Genomic DNA, 20,000 nt, shown 5'->3' on the forward strand with positions numbered 1-20,000 from the left:
CTAGGCTACCTGTCTCTCTAACCTCTAGACTACCTGACCTCTAACCTCTAGACTACCTGCCTCTCTAACCTCTAGGCTACCTGTCTCTCTAACCTCTAGACTACCTGACCTCTAACCTCTAGGCTACCTGCCTCTCTAACCTCTCGACTACCTGCCTCTCTAACCTCTACTCTACCTGTCTCTCTAACCTCTAGGCTACCTGCCTCTCTAACCTCTAGACTACCTGCCTCTCTAACCTCTAGGCTACCTGCCTCTCTAACCTCTAGGCTACCTGCCTCTCTGACCTCTAGACTACCTGCCTCTCTAACCTCTAGACTACCTGACCTCTAACCTCTAGGCTACCTGCCTCTCTAACCTCTAGTCTACCTGCCTCTCTAACCTCTAGGCTACCTGCCTCTCTAACCTCTAGACTACCTGACCTCTAACCTCTAGGCTACCTGCCTCTCTAACCTCTAGACTACCTGCCTCTCTAACCTCTAGGCTACCTGCCTCTCTAACCTCTAGACTACCTGCCTCTCTAACCTCTAGGCTACCTGCCTCTCTAACCTCTAGGCTACCTGCCTCTCTAACCTCTAGGCTACCTGTCTCTCTAACCTCTAGACTACCTGACCTCTAACCTCTAGACTACCTGCCTCTCTAACCTCTAGGCTACCTGTCTCTCTAACCTCTAGACTACCTGACCTCTAACCTCTAGGCTACCTGCCTCTCTAACCTCTCGACTACCTGCCTCTCTACCTACTGTCCTTTTAGACGCTGACAAGATGGATGTACACGGTCCGGAAGGGCTACCGCGACATCACCTACCACAACTGGAGACACGGCTTCAACGTGGGCCAGACCATGTTCACCCTGCTACTGGTACGACGTCGTGTGACGCCCTGTCCATACTGTCTCCTGCTCTGTGTGTGTGCATTTGGGAGAGGCTGGTGGGAGGAGAAATCGGAGGACAGGCTCATTATCATGCATGGTTCCTCATTCCATTGAATTGTATTTATTTATTTATTTAACCAGGAGATCCCTTGAGATAAAAACACTTTTTTTTTTACGAGACCTGGCCAAGAAATCACACCAGTACAGATACAATACACTACAATGAACCTGTCCTCCGATTTCTACCTCCACCAGCCTCCCCTGACGTGTGCACGTGTAGGTGTTACTGTGTCAATGAAACATCATCCTAATGTCATCAGTAGAATAAAGTATTAAAACGTATAGAAACGCTAAACGTTATACGTATTTAGTAACAGAATGAGTTACTACAGAATGTTGTTCGTGTATTACAGAATGTTCATCCAGTATATTGATTAACACTAGAACAGCCATGGGTGGGGTCATTTAAATGGCTGTTCAAGTGAGATTTTAATGTTCTTCTTTCTCTCACACAGACAGGCAACCTGAAGAAGTACTACTCAGACCTGGAGGCCTTTGCCCTCGTGGCCGCTGGGTTCTGTCACGACATCGACCACAGGGGCACCAACAACCTGTACCAGACCAAGTAAGAACTGACAACCTGTACCAGACAAAGTAAGAACTTAAGAGCAAAGAGAACTCAAGAACTAAAGATCATCGTCTAAGCTTTAGCTAAGGGGGGTTACACTGTATTGGGTTTTGTGCAGATGACGCACACGGGTTCATTACCTGAGCGTCAGGTGTAAGACACTCCATAAAGATGCAATTGTCAAAACAAAACAGCATCTGAACAATTGACTCGAAAGGGTGCATTCTTAAATATGCTCTGAGAGTGCCGGAGCGCAGGATGTGTGTTAGATGTGTGTTGGGTGTGTGTTGGGAGCTGACACCCTGTCCTGTGTCTTCCAGGAGTATGTCTCCTCTGGCGAAGCTCCACAGCACGTCCATCATGGAGAGACACCACCTGGAGTACAGCAAGACCCTCATGGGGAACGAGGTGGGTGGTCCCCTCTCTCGTTTCTGTTGAGACTGTGACACACTGTGGTGAAAAAAGGTCATTTTCTGCCCTACTTGAGGACATGTTCACCAGACCCTGTCACAATATTATTGGTTCTGCTGATATTTTATGCTCTCAGTTTTTGTGCTGTTGTTACAAACACTGGAATGCAGAGATTTTTGGAATTTATCTATTGATCAATCGGGGTAGTGGTGGCCTAGTGGATAGTGAGTTGTGAACTGGTGATCAGAAGGTCATGAGTTCAAATCCCACCTGGGAACACCACCACTAGTGTGCCCTTGAGTAAGGAAGGCACTCAGCCCTAAGTTACTCCAGGGAGACTGTCTAACCCTAAGTTACTCCAGGGAGACTGTCTAACCCTCAGTTACTCCAGGGAGACTGTCTAACCCTAACTTACTCCAGGGAGACTGTCTAACCCTCAGTTACTCCAGGGAGACTGTCTAACCCTCAGTTACTCCAGGGAGACTGTCTAACCCTCAGTTACTCCAGGGAGACTGTCTAACCCTCAGTTACTCCAGGGAGACTGTCTGACCCTCAGTTACTCCAGGGAGACTGTCTAACCCTCAGTTACTCCAGGGAGACTGTCTGACCCTCAGTTACTCCAGGGAGACTGTCTAACCCTAAGTTACTCCAGGGAGACTGTCTAACCCTCAGTTACTCCAGGGAGACTGTCTAACCCTAACTTACTCCAGGGAGACTGTCTAACCCTCAGTTACTCCAGGGAGACTGTCTAACCCTAAGATACTCCAGGGAGACTGTAACCCTAAGATACTCCAGGGAGACTGTAACCCTAAATTACTCCAGGGAGACTGTCTAACCCTAAATTACTCCAGGGAGACTGTCTAACCCTCAGTTACTCCAGGGAGACTGTCTAACCCTAAGTTACTCCAGGGAGACTGTCTAAACCTCAGTTACTCCAGGGAGACTGTCTAACCCTCAGTTACTCCAGAGAGACTGTCTAACCCTCAGTTACTCCAGGGAGACTGTCTAACCCTCAGTTACTCCAGGGAGACTGTCTAACCCTCAGTTACTCCAGGGAGACTGTCTAACCCTAAAATACTCCAGGGAGACTGTCCAACCCTAAGATACTCCAGGGAGACTGTCTAACCCTCAGTTACTCCAGGGAGACTGTCCCTGGAATCTCTAATTGTAAGTCGGTTTGGATAAAAGCGTCTGGCTAAATGGTTAAAATGTAAAAATGTAAATCGATGGTTGTGTGATGCCGATTGGCTTCATACAGCAGGCCTACAGTGTGACGTTCTCCTCTCCAAATGACTACTTGGAATATTGCGACTCAGTGTTGTCATGACAACCCAGTGCTACAACCCAGTCATGCTTACCCGCTAACCCTGTCTCTTCTTCTTCTTCTTCTTCTGCAGAACCTCAACATCTTTCAGAACCTCCAGAAGCGTCAGTTTGAGACGGTGCAGCATCTGTTCGAAGTCGCCATCATCGCCACTGACCTGGCCCTCTACTTCAAGTACGAGTAACAACCAATCAGGAAGGAGATAAATGGACTGCACTTATATAACGCGTTATTCCAAAGCGCTTTACAACGGCGTCTCATTCACCCATTCACACACACATTCATTCATTCACACCGATGCCGGCAAGCTACCATGCAAGGCGCCAGCCCGCTCATTGGGAGTAATTTGGGGTTCAGTGTATTGCCCAAGGACACCTCGACATGTGGCCAGCCGGGGGTTCGAACTGATCTGACGACCTTGCGATCATTAGACGCCGGCTCTACCTTCTGCGCCACAGCCGCCCCAAGATAGATAGTCATGTAAATGCTATAGTAACAACCAATCAGGAAAGAGATAGTCGTGTAAGTGCTAGAGTAGCAACCAATCAATTTGAATTATTAATGAGTGAAATACAGTATATAACAAGTGTATAACAAGTGTCTGAAAGTTTATATTTTACTGTCAGACATGGCTTGATAAAGTACGCTCGTTTGATGGCCAACCTTGGCTGTTAGCTCTTTAGAATGGCCCAAAAAAGCTTTAGCTTGATTTGCCACAAATGTCCCAGGTTTAAAATCCGGATGACCGCTTAGCATGACGTTGTAGCTGGGACTTTGGAACACGTCGTGCAGGTCTGACATGAACCACCTCTGTTCTCCAGGAAGAGAACCATGTTCCAGAAGATCGTGGACGCCACAGAGAAGATGCCAGTGGAGGCCGAGAGGGTCGAATACGTCTCCACCAACGCAACCAGGAAGGAGATTGTCATGTAAATGTTATAGGAACACCAATCAGGAAGGAGATAGTCATATAGGAACAACCAATCAGGAAGGAGATTGTCATATAGGAACAGCCAATCAGGAAGGAGATTGTCATAGAACAGCCAATCAGGAAGGAGATAGTCATATAGGAACAACCAATCAGGAAGGAGATAGTCATATAGGAACAACCAATCAGGAAGGAGACAGTCATATAGGAAAAACCAATCAGGAAGGAGATTGTCATATTGTAACAACCAATCAAAGGAGATAGTCATGTAAATGCTATAGGAACAACCAATCAGGAAGGAGAACTGGCAGCTATTTCAACTCCATACACTTAATCTACTGTCCATCCTAACACCCACGCCATGCAGAGAGATCGATGTGTTATTAGTTGCATTAGGCAAGGCAAATATATTTGTACAGCACATATTCATACAAATTAATGTGAACACATAGTGCTTTACATAACACATAAAATAAAATAGCAATTAAAAAGTGAGTGAAAAAAATCGGTTAGGGTTAGGCTGGGTTTAGAAGAAAAAACAAGAGCAAATTAAATCACATTTCCACATTTGATTAAACGGCAGATCAATCGACTAAGAGAAAAAGGATTAATCAACTATTTTTTTAATGGACTGACAACGCTATATTGCATGCATCTCTTCTCCAAACGTTGCCTAAATCGGTCGTCTCTCTCACAGGGCGATGATGATGACAGCTTGTGACCTGTCAGCCATTACGAAGCCGTGGGAGGTCCAAAGCAAGGTGGGTCTTATCTCATGGTTTAACCCTAACCCTAACCCTGACCCTAACCATGATCCTAACCCTGACCCTAACCATGACCCTAACCATGACCCCTGGTCCTCTGGTCCTCTTGTCCTCTGGTCCTCTGGTCCCCTGGTCCCCTGGTCCTCTGGTCCTCTGGTCCCCTGGTCCTCTGGTCCCCTGGTCCCCTGGTCCTCTGGTCCTCTGGTCCTCTGGTCCTCTGGTCCCCTGGTCCTCTCTCATGGGCCTGTTGGTTCTCTTCCCAGGTTGCGTTAATGGTATCAGCAGAGTTCTGGGAGCAGGGAGACCTGGAGAGGACTGTTCTGGACCAACAGCCCATTGTAAGAGTGCATGATCTCTGTCATTATATACTTAATATCTGTCATTATATACATTATATCTGTCATTATATACTTAATATCTGTCATTATATACTTAATATCTGTCATTATATATATATAATATCTGCACTACCTCCTCCTCTGATAAATCACTTCCTGCTTCCTCCTCAGCCAATGATGGACAGGAACCACGCCGAGGAGCTACCCAAGATGCAGTGCGGCTTCATCGATTTCGTCTGCACGTTTGTGTACAAGGTACCGTACGAATGACCTTTGGGGGAAAACGACGTGCCTTTGGTGCCTGTTCCTGAATGAGCTCCTCTCTGCTCCTGGTTTCTGCCTCGTGTGATGGACTGGTTAAGTTTAGGTATTAACTAGGACTGGTTAAGTTGAGGTTTAGGGTTAGGGTTAGGGTTAGGGAGACTGAGTTGCTTTGCTTTTTTTGTAGGTTTCCAGTTTATTTGTCATTACATCACATACAAGTATACAATGCAACAACATGCTTGAGACAGAGCACCTCTACCACATCAATCAACATCAATCAACATTTTGTAGCAGAATAGTGTAGAATGTTATGTGAAGCTTGTGTACTCTATGACTAACGTGTGTGTGTCTGTGTTCAGGAGTTCGCCAGGTTCCATGCAGAGATCAACCCCATGTTCGCGGGCCTGACTAACAACAGGAAGGAGTGGAGAGCGCTGGCCGACGTTCACGAAGCCAAGATGAAGCTGATAGAGGACCAGAACAAAAAGCTGACAGGGGGGGAGGAGGGTGAGTCACAGAGGAAGAGGAAGGAAGAAGGAGAGGAGAGGAGAGGAGAAGAGGAAGCAGGAGAGGAGGAGAGGAAGGAAGGGGAGGAGAGGAGGAGAGGAGGAGAGGAAGGAAGGGGAGGAGAGGAGGAGAGGGAGGAGAGAGAGGACAGGGAGGAGAGAGAGGAGAGGAGAAGAGGAAGCAGGAGAGGACGAGTGGAAGGAAGGGGAGGAGAGGACGAGAGGAGGAGAGGAGGAGAGGAAGGAAGGGGAGGAGAGGAGGAGAGGAGGAAGGAAGGGGAGGAGAGGAGGAGAGGAGGAGAGGAAGAGGAAGGAGGGGAGGAGAGGGAGGAGAGAGAGGAGAGGAAGGAAGGGGAGGAGAGGAAGAGGAAGGCGGGGAGGAGAGAGAGGAGAGGAAGGAAGGGAAGGAGAGGGAGGAGAGGAGGAGAGGAAGAGGAAGGAGGGGAGGACAGGGAGGAGAGGGAGGAGAGGAAGGAGAGGGAGGAGAGGAGGAGAGGAGAGGAGAGGAGGAGAGGAAGAGGAAGGAGGGGAGGAGAGGGAGGAGAGGGAGGAGAGGAGGAGAGGACGAGGAAGGAGAGTCAGATGTTGATGTTAAAGTGAACTACCGGTACTGTCAATTGAGCTGCAATGTTTGGAGGAAAAGTGCTATACAAATAAAAGTTTATTATGATTATTATTATGATGATTATTATTATTATTTAAGGCTTCTCAGGTGAGGGAAGGGATTCATTCAGTGCTGTTGATGTTGTAATGTGTCATCTATCTCTCTTGTTTGTACTGATTTACTTTATCTGTGTTTATATGTATTTCTCTCTCTCTGTCTCACTCTCTATCTCTTTCTGTCTCTCTCTGTCTCTCTCTCACTCTCTCTCTCTATCTCTCTCTTTCACAGCTGATGCAGGGAAGGCAAAGACATGCACCATCTCCTAGATACAGTACTCTGCTGTGTGTGTGTGTGTGTGTGTGTGTGTGTGTGTGTGTGTGTGTGTGTGTGTGTGTGTGTGAGTGTGTGAGAGTGTGTGAGAGTGTGATTTTTGAGTGTGAGTGTGAGTGTGTGTGTGTGTGTGTGTGTGTGTGTGTGTGTGTGTGTGTGTGCGTGTGTGTGTGTGTGTGTGAGTGTGTGAGAGTGTGTGAGAGTGTGAGTGTGTGTGTGTGTGTGTGTGTGTGTGTGTGAGAGAGAGAGAGAGAGAGAGAGAGAGGGAGGCTTAGGAAGAGCACTGCTGAATCATGTTTAAACTGTTAAGACTATGAAGTGTCTATACAGTATATATCCACATGTAATCCACGGTGATTATCCTGTGTATGTTAGATCTGTTTTGCCTCCATAGCATGTCTTTTTTCACACTAGTGGACCATAGCCTGATTTAGCCTAACACTTTATTCCTAAAAACATGGAGAAAATGTACTTTTTATGGCTGTTGACAGTATTTTCTGATTTATGGAGTGATAAAAAGATAAACATTTTTTAAAATCCTCTGTGTAAAAGTCTTTATGTCAACAAAATGAAATAATAATTTTTAACCGGGCTTTATCTAATATCTGAAGGTCAGGTCAGTGTCACTTGAGCTCACAGTAATATTAAAAATAGATCATCATAGATCAACTAATCATTAATATATATCATATAATAAATAAATATAAACTGTAACAATAAATTAATAGAACAACGTTGTGTGAGATAAAGTACTATAAAGATGTAACCTTGGTAACATTCGGTGGGAACTATCTTTTATTCAGACCCTGGGCCAGCATTTGAAGAGGACATCTTTCATAAATTCGCAAATGTATTCATAATAAATAAATAAATACATTTCAGAATACACAGCAGAAGATGTTGAAACAGGGTAGAGCCTGGAGGTAGAAATTGGGCAGCGAGCTCTCTGGAAGTAGATATTATACTATGCAAAATATAGTTCTCTCAAAATACAGTTCTGTGAAGAAATTATACAAATACTGTATTTTCGTCGTAAAAAGAAAAATGAGGTAGCCTACTTTTTTTCAAATGTAACATAATTGTTTTTGGTCTTTCTTTTTGTATGTGCTTTCTATTGTAAAGATTATAACCCCCGAGGCGGCTCTTTTAGTAGGTAAAAAAGGCAAGGCTGTTCTAGTGTTAAAAGGTGGCACGACGTACATACAGTACATATTATATTTTATCATCAGAAAGGCCTCTTGTGCAATAACCCCTGTAATCATTGAGTTTGTCACATACATCTTTTTGAATAGATATGGTTGTGTACCCCAGAGATATGAACAAACAGAAATAAAGTTTATTTTCAAAGCATCTTTCGTTTGTGTTCAATGTTCATGTTCTGAAGTGTGCCAGAAAAAGGCACAAAGGCAGCTTCTATGAGGAACAGTAGGGAATGTCTTCACATGAGTGGAACGTGGCTCTCAAAGACCCTAACTTAACCTAACCCTAACCTAACCTAACCTAACCTAACCTAACCCTAACGTAACCTAACCTAACCTAACACTAACACCTAAACCCTAACCCCTAACCCAACGCTAACACCTAACCCAACGCTAACACCTAACCCAACGCTAACACCTAACCTTACAGTATGCTGAATCTACAAACACCCCAGAGCCCCCTGCTACAAAGACAGATCAAACCCTAACCCTAATACCAAGACAGATCTAACCTAAACCTACCTCTCTCTATCTCTCTCCTCTCTCCTCTCTCTACCTCTCTCTATCTCTCTACCTCTCTCTACCTCTCTACCTCTCTCCTCTCTCCTCTCTACCTCTCTCTACCTCTCTTTACCTCTCTCTATCTCTCTCCTCTCTCTACCTCTCTCTATCCCTCTCCTCTCTCCTCTCTCTATCTCTCTCCTCTCTCCTCTCTCTACCTCTCTACCTCTCTACCTCTCTCTACCTCTCTCTACCTCTCTACCTCTCTACCTCTCTCTCCTCTCTCTACCTCTCTACCTCTCTCTACCTCTCTACCTCTCTCTATCTCTCTCCTCTCCCTACCTCTCTACCTCTCTCTATCTCTCTCCTCTCTACCTCTCTCTCCCTCTCTACCTCTCTCTATCTCTCTCTACCTCTCTCTACCTCTCTCTACCTCTCTACCTCTCTCTACCTCTCTACCTCTCTCTATCTCTCTCCTCTCTATTCTCTCTACCTCTCTCTACCTCTCTCCTCTCTCCTCTCTCTACCTCTCTCTCCTCTCTCCTCTCTCTACCTCTCTCTACCTCTCTCCTCTCTCTATCTCTCTCCTCTCTACCTCTCTACCTCTCTCTACCTCTCTACCTCTCTCTATCCCTCTCCTCTCTCCTCTCTCTACCTCTCTCTACCTCTCTCTACCTCTCTCCTCTCCCTACCTCTCTACCTCTCTCTATCTCTCCTCTCTCTACCTCTCTACCTCTCTCTACCTCTCTACCGCTCTCCTCTCTCCTCTCCCTCTCTCCTCTCTCCATTTCTCCCTCCCTCTCTTTACATCTCTCCTCTCCCTACGCCTCTACCTCTCTCTACCTCTCTTCTCTCTCTACCTCTCTCCTCTCTCCTCTTCCTCTCTCCTCTCCCTACCTCCCTACCTCTCAACCTCTCTCCTCTCTCCTCTCCCTCCCTCTCTACCTCTCTCTACCTCTCTCCTCTCTACCTCTCTCCTCTCACTCCCTCTCTCCCCTCCTCTCTCTACATCTCTCTACCTCTCTCCTCTCACTCCCTCTCCCCTCTCGCCTCTCTACCTCTCTCCTCTCCTCTCTCTACCTCTCTCCTCTCTCTACCTCTCTCCTCTCTCCTCTTCCTCTCTCCTCTCCCTACCTCCCTACCTCTCAACCTCTCTCCTCTCTCCTCTCCCTCCCTCTCTACCTCTCTCTACCTCTCTCCTCTCTACCTCTCTCCTCTCACTCCCTCTCTCCCCTCCTCTCTCTACATCTCTTTACCTCTCTCCTCTCACTCCCTCTCCCCTCTCGCCTCTCTACCTCTCTCCTCTCCTCTCTACCTCTCTCTACCTCTCTCCTCTCTCTACCTCTCTCCTCTCACTCCCTCTCTCCTCTCCTCTCTCTACCTCATGTCCTACTTTAATCTCTGACCCTTACGGACCACGTTCCGGATTTAACTTTAGAACCCTTAATCCCACAGATTAGAAAATAACCCTATGCCAGGGCCCACCCCTCACCCCCCCTCCCCCGTCTCACACACACACACACACACACACACACACACACACACATGCTAATCACTCGTCATGCTAATCCTTTCCAGGTTGTTAACAGACGTCAAGGCGCGTCACATGATCAGAACCTCCCGCTCTCCTTTCTGTCAGAGCAGGGTTACTGTTACCATGGTTACTGTTACCAGGGTTACCGTACCCAGGGTTACTGTTACTGTATCTAGACCTAGACACAATAATAATAATAATAATAATAATAATAATAATAATAATAATAATAATTAATAATAGATTTTTATTTAAAAGCACCTTTCTCAAACTCAAGGACACTGTCCAGAAAACAAAAAAGTGAAGGAGGACAATAAACAAACAAAACAAACAAACAAAAACAGATTAGAGATTCAGACAGAAGATGAAATCATATTCACAGGCGAGGGAACGCAGGCAGGTATGGGGTTAATAGTGTTAGTCAGGCCCATGCCATGCTGTAGGAAGGGTTAATAGTGTTAGTCAGGACCAGGCCATGCTGTAGGAAGGGTTAATAGTGTTAGTCAGGACCATGCCATGCTGTAGGAAGGGTTAGGGTTAATAGTGTTAGTCAGGACCAGGCCATGCTATAGGAAGGGTTAATAGTGTCACGCCCTCTACCTCGAGGTAGCGGGCAGTGCCTCTCTCTCTCCTTCTCCCTCTTTCCCCCTAATCAGCAGGAGTGTTGTCAGGTGTGCGGGAGTCAGGCTCATCTGCTCTACATCACCACTCATTAGTCCTCCATAAAGACCCGGTCCAGCCTCCACTACTCCGCCAGATCGTAGCTTCAGCTTACCAAACCCCTACCAGACTCCTGCCCTCCTGCCTGCCTTTCCTACCAGTCCTGTTACCCGTCCTCCTGCCTGCCAGCCCTACCAGTCCCGCTACCTACCTACCTGCCTGCCCTACCTGTCCCCCTGCCCTACCTGCCCTCCTGCCCTACCACTCCCTCTACCTGCCTGCCCTACCTGCCCTCCTGCCTGCCTGCCCTACCACTCCCTCTACCTACCTGCCTGCCCTACCTGCCCTCCTGCCTGCCTGCCCTACCTGTCCCCCTGCCCTACCTGTCCTCCTGCCTGCCTGCCCTACCAGTCCTCCTACCTACCTGCCTGCCCTACCTTTCCCCCTGCCCTACCTGCCCTACCAGTCCCGCTACCTACCTGCCTGCCCTACCTGTCCTCTTGCCTGCCTGCCCTGCCTGTCCTTCTGCCTGCCTGCCCTACATGCCCCCCCTGCCTGCCTGCCCTACCAGTCCTCCTACCTACTCCCCTGCCTGACTGCCCTACCGGCCTGACCCCTGTCTGCCTGCCGACTACCCCTCCTGCCTAGACCCCTGTCTGCCTGCCGACTACCCCTCCTGCCTAGACCCCTGCCTGTCGGCCAACTACTCCCCCTGCCTAGATCCCTGCCTGTCTGCCAACTACTCCCCCTGCCTAGACCCCTGTCTGCCTGCCGACTATCCCTCCTGCCTAGACCCCTGCCTGTCTGCCGACTACTCCCCCTGCCTAGACCCCTGCCTGCCTGCCGACTACTTCTCCTGCCTGACCCCCCAGCTTTCCTAACGACCATCCTCTGCTACTCCCTTAAATAAATACACCCCATTGGGGTTCTTTACTTACTGTCTCTGGTCTGTGTCTGCGCTTGGGTTCTCTGTCTGATCATAACAGTACGATCTGGCCATGGAACTAAACCCAGCAGACACAGCGTCAGTGATACAAGCCATCTCGGAGCAGGGCAAACTACTGGGGCAACACTCTGACCCTCTGATGGCTCTCGGAGGACAATTCTTGTGCGCGAGAAACGCATGCAGAGACTAGAGGAGACGTTCGTGGAGATGAACCAAAACTTTACGATACTCGCTTCCACGGTCACCGGACCCGACATGTCTCTAACCCCCCAGCACCTTCCCCGGGTCCTTAATATACCAAATAAAACGAATACAAAAATCTTCCTTCCTTCTAGCATGACGACTGCCAATGGCCCCTGGCCCGAGCATTTGGACAGAAGGCGTCTGCTTAATGCCAAAAATGTAAATGTAAAGATTCACTAAGGAAGATGCACTACTTCAAGATCCTTCTGCTTGTTTATAAAGCTCTCACTGGCACAGCACCAGAATATGTTCAGACCTTTTGCTAGCATATCAGCCCAATAGAGCTCTCAGGTCTTCTGACACTGGTTTTCTCACAAAAGAAGAGATTTGGTGGGAGCATGCCTATGTTCCCCGGGTCCTATGTTCCCCGGGTTCTATGTTCCCCGCTTCCCCGCTTCCGAAAAAGGGTTCTATGTTCCCCGTTTTTTTTTTTTTTTTTTTTTTTTATTATTTAAAAAACAACATACACAAATACATAATCATACTTTTTTTTAATATATATATATATATATATTTTTTTTTTTAAAACAACATACACAAATACATACACAAATACATAATCATATGTATCAATGTCAATCATGTATCAATGTCAATATCAATATCAATGTCCTGAGGTTGATACACTAATGTATGCTGACGACACTGTACTATTTTGTACATGGTCAGACCAAGACGGAGGTAGCTGCTGTACTTACCAAATCTATGGCTCAGGTGACTACATGGTTGAACCACTGTCGTCTCCAACTTAATGTTTCCAAGACGGTCAGCATGTTTTTTACCAAAACAAACCGTGCGTATATCTTGCTTGCTTTTAGTCTGCTTACCGAATATGTACCCTCCCTTTAACCGCCTATGATTAATGTATGCTCTTTTAACCCTATGCTTATATGTACCCTCCTTTTAACCGCCTATGATTAATGTATGCTCTTTTAACCCCCTATGTTATGCCCTTAAGCTAAATGCTTGTCCTGTCTACTTTTTTGTGCCTAGGTCTACCTATATTTTATCTTTTAAATGTACTTTTTTCCTCCAGGGAGCCGTATACAACATCATGGCATAGGGACTGCGGATGAAAACTAGCTTTCGGGCTAACTCTGGCGTATTTACAATTTATTTTTGTTTTATTAATATGCACTGTCCCTTGAATAAATAAATGAATCTGAATCTGAAATCTGAAATTTAAAAAACAACATACACAAATACATAATCATATGTATCAATATACATAATATATATTATGTAATAATCAATGTTATAGTATTGTCTCAGCATTTTATATAACTCCCTAGATAGATCATTTTCGAGATGGAATTGAAAATCGTATATTCCTAAAAGAACACCAGCGCAGGGGTGCACCTGTTATGTGCGCCTGTCGGGGCTTCTCTCGGGATTATTCCATTTTGAATTGCACTTGCATTAATTAGTTAGGCCACATTTAGGGTTAGGGTTAGGGTTAGGATAACCATAGGGTTTCCAATTCAAAATGGAATAATCCAGAGAGAAGCCCCGACAGGCGCACATAACAGGCGCACCCCTGCGCTATCAGAACGAGCTACCCCAATGTCACGTCGAAATTCGACGTTTGGATGCAAATGTCACGTCGGAATTCAACGTTTGGATGCAATCTCACGTCAGAATTCGACGTTTGTCCATAAACGTCGAATTCTGACGTCTGCCGTGTGAGACCAGGCTGATTAGAGTTAGTAGATTTGTGACAGCCCCCCAGTGTGTCTGAATTGGAGTCCTAGTATACTGTACTTCCAAATGGTTTAGCATGGGGGGTCAGCTTCAGTACTAGATTTGGGCCGAGGTCCAATAGTGTCCTACCTACAAAAGGTTTTGTACATATAATCATTTTGTTCATATAATAATGTTGTACACATAATCATTTTGTTCCTATGTATAATAGTTCCTGCAATTTCCTGTAAATGTCTATCAATTAGTAATCCACAGTATGATTATGTATTTGCGTATGTTGTTTTAAAAGAAAAAAAAAAAAAAAAAAAAAAGTATGATTATGTATTTGTGTATGTTGTTTTTTAAATAATAAAAAAAAAAAAAAAAAAAAAACTCTCACGGAAGCGGGGAACATAGAACCCTTTTTCGGAAGCGGGGAACATAGAACCCTTTTTTTTTCTTTTTCTAAGAAATCGGGGAACATAGGACCCGGGGAACATAGGACCCGGGGAACATAGGGATGACCCCGATTTGGTGAGGCTGCATTCTCATTTTATGCACCCAGATTGTGGAATGCACTGCCAGTTTACATTAGGGATGCAACCTCAGCAAATATGTTCAAGACTAAAAACCCATCTTTTTAATATTGCCTTTAAATGACTAAATACTTACATTATGATTATATAATGATTGGAGCACTTTGAGCTGCAACGTTTGCAGGAAAAACGCTGTACAAATACAACGTTATTATTATTATCATTATTACATGCCCTGTTTTAGCACTACTATCTTTCAGCTTCTATCATCTTTTCAGTCGGTTGCTCTGGTGCCGCTAGGGCAGTTTAAAGTTTTAGACTTTTAGTTTAGACAGTTTAAAGTTAGCTTTTTTTATTGATGTTTTATAATGTTGTAACTTGGTACGGGTGTTATGTATGGTTGTAAACTGTGTGTATTGCACAAGGCTCCCTTGATTCCTCAGTGGGAATCCCTGCTGAAAGGTTAAATAAAAAAGATGTTCCATGACCCGGAGAATGTTCTCTATCCCAGTGATGAATGAGTCCATTTATTATGACATCACAGTAGCCTGACATTTGTACAGCTGTGTTATTGACGAACAGATGGCCGTAGTGTTCTCCATGGTGTGTTCTCCATGGTGCGTTCTCCATGGTGCGTTCTCCATAGTGTGTTCTCCATGGTGTGTTCTCCATGTAGTTCATCTTTTTATTTTATTTTTTATAATGAAAATAATTCAGATTCTGCCATAAATGTGGCGCCCTCTAGTGGTTGTGGCCCTAAACAACCTGTTTATTATTGTATTATTGTTTATCCCAGCACCCGGCCCTGTAAACAGTATCTCAACGCTCCATCAATATTAAAACAATCATAACGTGTTGTGACATCAGCAGCTGTAGAACAACCTCTCCTAATCTCATCAGTGAGAGACAGACAGACAGACAGACAGACAGATAGATAGACAAGTACACAGTCAGACAGACAGACCGACAGACAGACAAACAGACAGACAGACAGATAGACAGACACACAAACAGACAGACAGACAGACACATCGACAGACAGACAGGCAGACAGACAGACAGACAGACAGACAGACAGACATATCGACAGACAGAAAGACAGACAGACAGACAGACAGACAGATACACCGACAGACAGACAGACACACAGACACACCGACAGACAGACAGACAGACAGGCAGGCAGACAGACAGATAAACAGGTACACAGTCAGACACACCGACAGACAGACAGGCAGACAGACGGACACACAAACAGACAGACAGAAAGGCAGGCAGACAGACAGACAGACAGACAGGCAGGCAGGCAGACAGATAAACAGGTACACAGTCAGACACACTGACAGACAGACAGGCAGACAGACAGACAGACAGGCAGGCAGACAGACAAATAGACAGGCACACAGCTAGACACACAGACAGACAGACAGACAGACACACAAACAGACGGACAGACAGACAGACAGACAGACACACACAGGGAGGGAGGGAGGGAGAGAGGGAGGAAGGAGACAGCCAGGCCAGAGTGGCGTCTTCACGTCTCTTCCCAGAACTCTCTCTGGCCGGCCTGCCAAGCAGAGCAAGTAAACATATTAATCTTGTGTCTCCTGAGGCCCCGTTAGATGGGATGGTCATAAATACGCTCTTTACTGCTCCCGGAGGACCCCGCCTAGCACAGCTGTCCACGGAGAACGCCTGACCAATGGGAAGAAAGAAAGGCAGAAAGAAGGAAAGAAAGAAAGAAGGAAAGACAGAGCATTCATGTTATTAAGACGGCAGAATCCAGAGAATCACTCTCTCTCTCTCTCTCTCTCTCTCTTTATCATTCCCTACAGATGTGGTGGTCGTGTGACGTGAGCTATTGGTTGTTGTGAAGATAAAAAGAGATTGAGATGTTTTGGCACAGGCAAATAGGCTCAAGTAACAGGCATGATGTAGACATAATTCAATATAAATATATTTAACCTAAATTCATGCCTAAATATTCACATACAAATACTCTCTCTCTCTCTCCCTCTCTCTCTCTCTCCTTCTCTCTCTCCCTCTCTCCCTCTCCCTCTCTCCCTCTCTCTCTCTCTCTCTCCCTCTCTCTCTCCCTCTCTCTCTCTCCCTCTCTCTCTCTCTCTCTCTCTCTCTCCCTCTCTCTCCCTCTCTCTCCTTCTCTCTCTCTCTCCCTCTCTCCCTCCCTCTCTCTCTCTCTCTCTCTCTCTCTCTCTCTCTCTCTCTCTCTCTCTCTCTCTCTCTCTCTCTCTCTCTCTCTCTCTCTCTCTCTCTCTCTCTCTCTCTCTCTCTCTCTCTCTCTCCCTATCCAGCGTACTAGAGAGCCATAAGGTAGGCTCTTACAATCCCAAATACCCTTTCCTTTGTCTGGAGGGTGTGTGTGTGTGTGGGGGGGGGTTGTGTGTGTGTGGGGGGGACCATTGCACTGAAAGGAGTATTCAAAGACCAGACTGAACAGAAGGAGAGCGCTCCATATGTCAGTGGGTTATCCCCCGGCACCCCGCCCCCTTCTAGGAGAATCACACATCCATTGTTGGCCTATCCTACCATGCATATTTCCCTCCACCACAGAGACTAAAAGGCGTGAGGACAGACAGACCCTCGCTGTAAACACATTCTCTCTGCAGCCTTTTTTCAGGGGTTTAGTTCAATAAATGAATGTGCAATAACACTATGTGCAATATGACAACCCTCGTGTACATAAGGTTCAGAGATAGGAAATGTTAGAATAGGTATAGCATAGCATAGAGTACAGCACAGTGTTTTATTTGTATAGTATAGTATAGTGGATAGTGGATATAGCCTTTATTTATGTAAACCAGCTCTTTTCCCTTCTTGTTTTTAGTATATATTTTTTCCTAGCACCAGGGGAGCCCCCCCTCCCAAATTTCGTTGTATGGTACCTGTACTGTATTAATGACAATAAAGACCATTCATTCACTCATTCATTCATTCATTCATTCATTCATTCATTCATTCATATAGCACTCGTTTGAAGGAAAAGTGCAATACAACAAAGATGCATTATTATTATTATTATTATTATTATTATTATTTATGATCAAAATCATTGGTTTTCCCTCCACTACCCGGTCCCGCACACTGTGGCAGCTTGCATCTGCGCAATAGACATGTTGGTTTTCATCCCCATACCAACGCCATGGTCTACTCCGTGTAGAGGCATATCTTTTCATATTTCATATTTTATATTTTTTTTTTTCAGCAAAAGATTTTCTTTTTTTAAGTCAAGACTAAAAACCCATCGTTTTAATATTGCCATTAAAATGACCAAACGACTAAATTATGATTACATAACGATTAAAGCACTTTAAGCGGCAACGTTTACAGGGAAAGTGCTATACAAATAAAGGTTATTATTATTATGATTCCAGTTATTAATCCAAGCCATATCGTGTGGTCGCCCTGGTGGTGGTCGCGTTGGGCTGAATAAAGGCGTGGTTTTGGAACAGCCGGGATACCCACCTGCCTACGGAGCGCGTTTTCTGTCACAGTGCCAACTGACATCTCCCCCTTAACCGGAGCCTATGTTTTGGATTTCATTTCTGTTCTTTTTTTTCATATATAAGGAAGGACTGTCTTTTGGTTTTGGGGGGTGGGGGCTGCCAACGGTTGATCCAGGGTTTCTGGATCTCATCACGACTTCAAGACCGTTAGGAAGAGAAAGAAAAACGACCCCCGCTTGGCTTCCAGGAACAGGAGGAGAGGGATTATTATAGGGGGGAGCCGGGACTATAATAAACAGAGACCGGACCCTTATCATAAACAGAGACCCCCTCTGGTTCATGTTCCGGATTACTCCGACGCACAGGTCGTCGTGGATCAGGATCAGGATGGATCATGCAGCGAACCGCATCTCCAAGAGATCATTCGCCTTCGTCTTACTGTCGCTCCTGGCGGGTCTCTCCCTGTCGGTAGACGGTAAGAGGGCCCGGCAGCCCCGGTGTCCCACGTCGTGCACCTGCACCAAAGACAACGCGCTGTGTGAGAGCGCACGGCTGATCCCCCGGAGCTTCCCGTCGGATGTCATCTCCCTGTAAGTGTCCCACCCGACGCCCGTTCGTGACGTTAGAATTATAAGGTTCTATCTCCATTTTTGTCAAAAATTATCATTGAGTTTTCTACATAATCTGATCCATTGGGTGTTTACTAATGCCTGTGTGGTGTTATTTTTAAAATGTTGACATTTTTGAGTTAGTAATTAATAAAATACAAAGGTTCCATCTCACAAAACATAACGGAATGGAACAACTTTGACGCTCAATATCTCTGAACTGCCCTAAACGTAGATAGAACCTTATCATTCTAAACGGAGATAGAACCGTATCATTCTAAACGGAGATAGAACCATATCATTCTAAACGGAGATAGAACCTTATCATTCTAAACGGAGATAGAACCTTCTCATTCTAAACGGAGATAGAACCTTCTCATTCTAAACGGAGATAGAACCTTCTCATTCTAAACGGAGATAGAACCTTCTCATTCTAAACGGAGATAGAACCTTCTCATTCTAAACGGAGATAGAACCTTCTCATTCTAAACGGAGATAGAACCTTATCATTCTAAGCTCACCTGTTTACGCACGGGGGAGCGCCCGTTACACACAACCACGTCTAAAATGCGATCCGTGAAATATCAATCATAACATTTGATAATAGGGTTGTTGTTGTTATAGGGTTATTATAAGGTATCTGTACAGTAACAGCCATATGGGATACGCTTGTGTCAGACCATAACAGATATTGTTATGTATAATTCGACCATAATGCATAATGCTCTGCTTGTGTGTGTTTCTCTCTCTCCCTCCACAGATCGTTCGTTAAGTCGGGGTTCAGTGAGATCCCGAAGGAGAGCTACATCCACACACCGGCCCTGCATCTGCTGTGAGCTTCCCCGGTGCTTTCATGTTCTTATTAAAGCGTTTGGTCAGGTTGTTGTGGTCAGGTTGTTGTGGTCAGGTTGTGGTCAGGTTGTGGTCAGGTTGTGGTCAGGTTGTGGTCAGGTTGTTGTGGTCAGGTTGTTGTGGTCAGGTTGTGGTCAGGTTGTGGTCAGGTTGTTGTGGTCAGGTTGTTGTGGTCAGGTTGTGGTCAGGTTGTGGTCAGGTTGTGGTCAGGTTGTGGTCAGGTTGTGGTCAGGTAGTGTTAGTCCCGTGTGGTCATGTGTGATCATCGCCATGTTGTTAATGGACAAGGCTCTGCTGTGCTTTGAGGCGCTGGTTTATGTGATCATTGCCTTTCTGGGTTGATCTGTTATGTAGTAGTAGTAATAATAATAATAATTATTATTATGATTATTATTATAATAATCATAATAATTATATTAATAATACCAGGAGGACTTGAAGCTCTGTTTTGTAAAGCTCTACATGGAAATTCTCCCTTGTGGATTTGTTGAGACTGCAATTGGTTACAGGTCTATCATCATTGTTGATAGACAATGTTTCCAATCTATTGTTACATATTCATCTCATCTGTAATACCTTTTTAAACCTGACAGATAGTCTTGAACAGTCAGGCAAGAAAGAAATGTGTCTTTGTTGTGGACAGTTTAGCCTACCTACCGTATCTGGAGGCTGTTGATTTCAGCCTCCCTGTGCTTCGGGGGAATCCGTTTCTGGAGGAGGGAATCCCCACGGCTCAGTTAGACACTCGGCACACACCTGTCTGTCTGACAGCTACAGTCCATAGGCACAAACCTGTCTGTCTGACCGCTA

General features: G+C 45.6%; 2 protein-coding genes across 2 annotated transcripts in view; both read left to right on the forward strand.

Moving 5' to 3' along the window:
* Positions 1-15,965, forward strand: part of LOC308173948 (cone cGMP-specific 3',5'-cyclic phosphodiesterase subunit alpha'-like) — a gene marked incomplete at both ends in the record, with an annotated part of 37,293 nt that extends 21,328 nt beyond the window's left edge. The window contains 10 exons of the mRNA XM_080549001.1: positions 751-858; positions 1,386-1,495; positions 1,819-1,906; positions 3,307-3,407; positions 4,055-4,162; positions 4,859-4,922; positions 5,189-5,263; positions 5,435-5,518; positions 5,887-6,034; positions 15,889-15,965. Coding sequence (XP_080405127.1) covers positions 751-858; positions 1,386-1,495; positions 1,819-1,906; positions 3,307-3,407; positions 4,055-4,162; positions 4,859-4,922; positions 5,189-5,263; positions 5,435-5,518; positions 5,887-6,034; positions 15,889-15,965 — 963 coding nt within the window. The remainder of the gene's footprint in view (positions 1-750; positions 859-1,385; positions 1,496-1,818; positions 1,907-3,306; positions 3,408-4,054; positions 4,163-4,858; positions 4,923-5,188; positions 5,264-5,434; positions 5,519-5,886; positions 6,035-15,888) is intronic.
* A 2,152-nt stretch (positions 15,966-18,117) lies between these two features.
* LOC308173949 (leucine-rich glioma-inactivated protein 1-like) overlaps positions 18,118-20,000 on the forward strand; it is a gene marked incomplete at both ends in the record, with an annotated part of 10,905 nt that continues 9,022 nt past the window's right edge. The window contains 2 exons of the mRNA XM_080549002.1: positions 18,118-18,320; positions 19,099-19,170. Of these exons, the coding sequence (XP_080405128.1) occupies positions 18,118-18,320; positions 19,099-19,170 (275 nt within the window). The remainder of the gene's footprint in view (positions 18,321-19,098; positions 19,171-20,000) is intronic.

The sequence above is a fragment of the Nansenia antarctica genome (genome assembly GCF_963989245.1).
Source record: "Nansenia antarctica genome assembly, chromosome: 19".
In the NCBI taxonomy this organism is placed as follows: Eukaryota; Metazoa; Chordata; class Actinopteri; order Argentiniformes; family Microstomatidae; genus Nansenia; species Nansenia antarctica.